The sequence below is a fragment of the Branchiostoma belcheri genome, unplaced genomic scaffold (assembly GCF_001625305.1).
Source record: "Branchiostoma belcheri isolate BF01 breed outbred unplaced genomic scaffold, Haploidv18h27 scaffold18, whole genome shotgun sequence".
NCBI lineage: Eukaryota > Metazoa > Chordata > Leptocardii > Amphioxiformes > Branchiostomatidae > Branchiostoma > Branchiostoma belcheri.
In genome coordinates this window covers 955,360-957,239 of record NW_017803268.1, presented here as the reverse complement: position 1 = coordinate 957,239, position 1,880 = coordinate 955,360, and the positions used below count along the sequence as shown (strand labels likewise).

Genomic DNA, 1,880 nt, shown 5'->3' with positions numbered 1-1,880 from the left:
GATCTTGTGCTCTTAAGGAAATTACACTTTACACGGAAATTTTCCTCACTTCACTCAGGTGAAAATAAGTTATTTTTGTCTTCTATGTTGTGATTTAATGTTGGAGTAAGTAAAAAAGTAACTAATTGGAATAAAAAGTATTGTATGTGGATGCAACATGTTCTGGGTTCATGTAATGGTTCAGAAATGACTGATTAAAATGGTACGAGAGAGACTCGGTTGAATTACATCGATCATAATGGGTATGTTCAACCTTGCAAAAAAAAAAAAATTACACTATTTCTCAATCTCACTTTCCTGGTTCGTACCTAAAACGGTTTGCCGAAAAACAGTTCAAACTATAATGACGGTAACACTAACACGTGAATATTTTCTTTTAGTGTTGTCATACACATATTAAGAGTTACTTACTCCCTGGGACGTTGCATTCGGTCACGAGTTTCTTCAAAGTCGCAGCCATTTTTCTTTTGTCTTGAATCTTGCTGACAGTCTCGATACACACCTTTTTTTGAGAGGAGGGAAAAAAGTAAATTCATAGAGTCGTAGACAACGATACACCATAGATTTATAAATTAGAACCTTCTACTCTGATCAAAATACACTTTCAGTCCAAAGAATATATGTCCATCTTTAAAAAAGATTCAAAATTTAGTGTAATTTCAACTACTTTACCAAAAGTTCGTTTTACTAAATAAAGTGAATTGCAGTAACGCTACCAGCCTCAATTTGAATTGGACAAAAATTTAGCCTCCGTAGCAGGCTAATAGAGCTGGGGATTTGGTGGTTTTTTTACCGTAAAACAACATAAAAAATAAAACGTTTCAATCATTGAGTGTACAAATGGGTTTGATTCAGGGGACATTTTTGCCCATTTTCGGCATGTTGACGCGACCTCACTGTCAGAGGGCACGCGAAAACTAATGCACGCGCTCATGCCATCCATAAAACTAGAGGTCGGAGATCTCATGTCTTCGTCAGAGGTACATCGTTCTAGAGAAATTAACATGCGTATTCTTCAATCTTTTTAATAATCAATTTGGTCTAAAGAACAAAAGAATCTCTGTACTATTTTTATGGTACAGAACACCTTGAAACGGTTTGCCGCAGATTGTACAGATGCGTCGTCACCCGTGTTAGCCCCCCCCCCCCACGTACGTTATTTGAGTTTGGACTGTTACTGGGAAAAAAACGTTCAAGAAATTCTTACTGTGTTGAAAGTGTCACGACAGCGCCGCAAAATATAATAAGAGAAGATGTTATAAAGGAAAGAATCAGAACAGGGTGACTACTGCTGTTTTGTTAATTTGTCTTTATGACAAATAGAAGACTTGTTTCTTGTGTTCTTTGTGTCCTAACATTTGTACTTCTACAGTTAGTATATTCCAAATCTAGGCATCTCGTTTTTCGGCCCTTCGTGTTTTTATTGCGCGCTTGCCTTAAATTTAAGGTAATTAGATTTAAGGTCTCCAGTGGACGTCATCCATAGCAATTACTTGGTGTGGCCGTAGAAAATAACCTGACATATGTCCAACCTATCCTCCCCCTGCTGAAGTTATAGTACAATCCCTCAATGTAACGTCATTTGATCCCATCCCATTATGGGGTTCCCCGCTATACTAGTATCCAGCTGTCGGCTGTCTCCAAGCAGATGTAGGTGGGGGATTTCTAAACACAAAAGGTCCTATTACGGGGACATAACGACCTCCACGACTCTCATCTTTGAACTCAATCTTGGAGACCACGACAGTAATATGCCTATCAAATTTCATTAACTTCCATCCACACATACAAAAGTTATCCTGCTCACAAGAAAAATTAACAAAATGCCCCCTGTTGTCACAACGAAACCCCCCACGAAGCTCAGTAACGAACTTAACCTT

At 38.2% G+C, this 1,880-nt stretch overlaps 1 protein-coding gene across 2 annotated transcripts in view; it reads right to left on the bottom strand.

Moving 5' to 3' along the window:
* LOC109467418 overlaps positions 1–1,880 on the bottom strand; it is a 57,425-nt gene that overhangs the window by 14,478 nt on the left and 41,067 nt on the right. Inside the window, exon 2 of one of the 2 annotated variants that reach the window (XM_019765381.1) lies at positions 412–502. The exons of the other annotated variant lie outside the window; for it this stretch is intronic. Coding sequence (XP_019620940.1) covers positions 412–460 — 49 coding nt within the window. The 5' untranslated portion in view covers positions 461–502. The remainder of the gene's footprint in view (positions 1–411; positions 503–1,880) is intronic. 2 annotated transcript variants of the gene reach the window in all.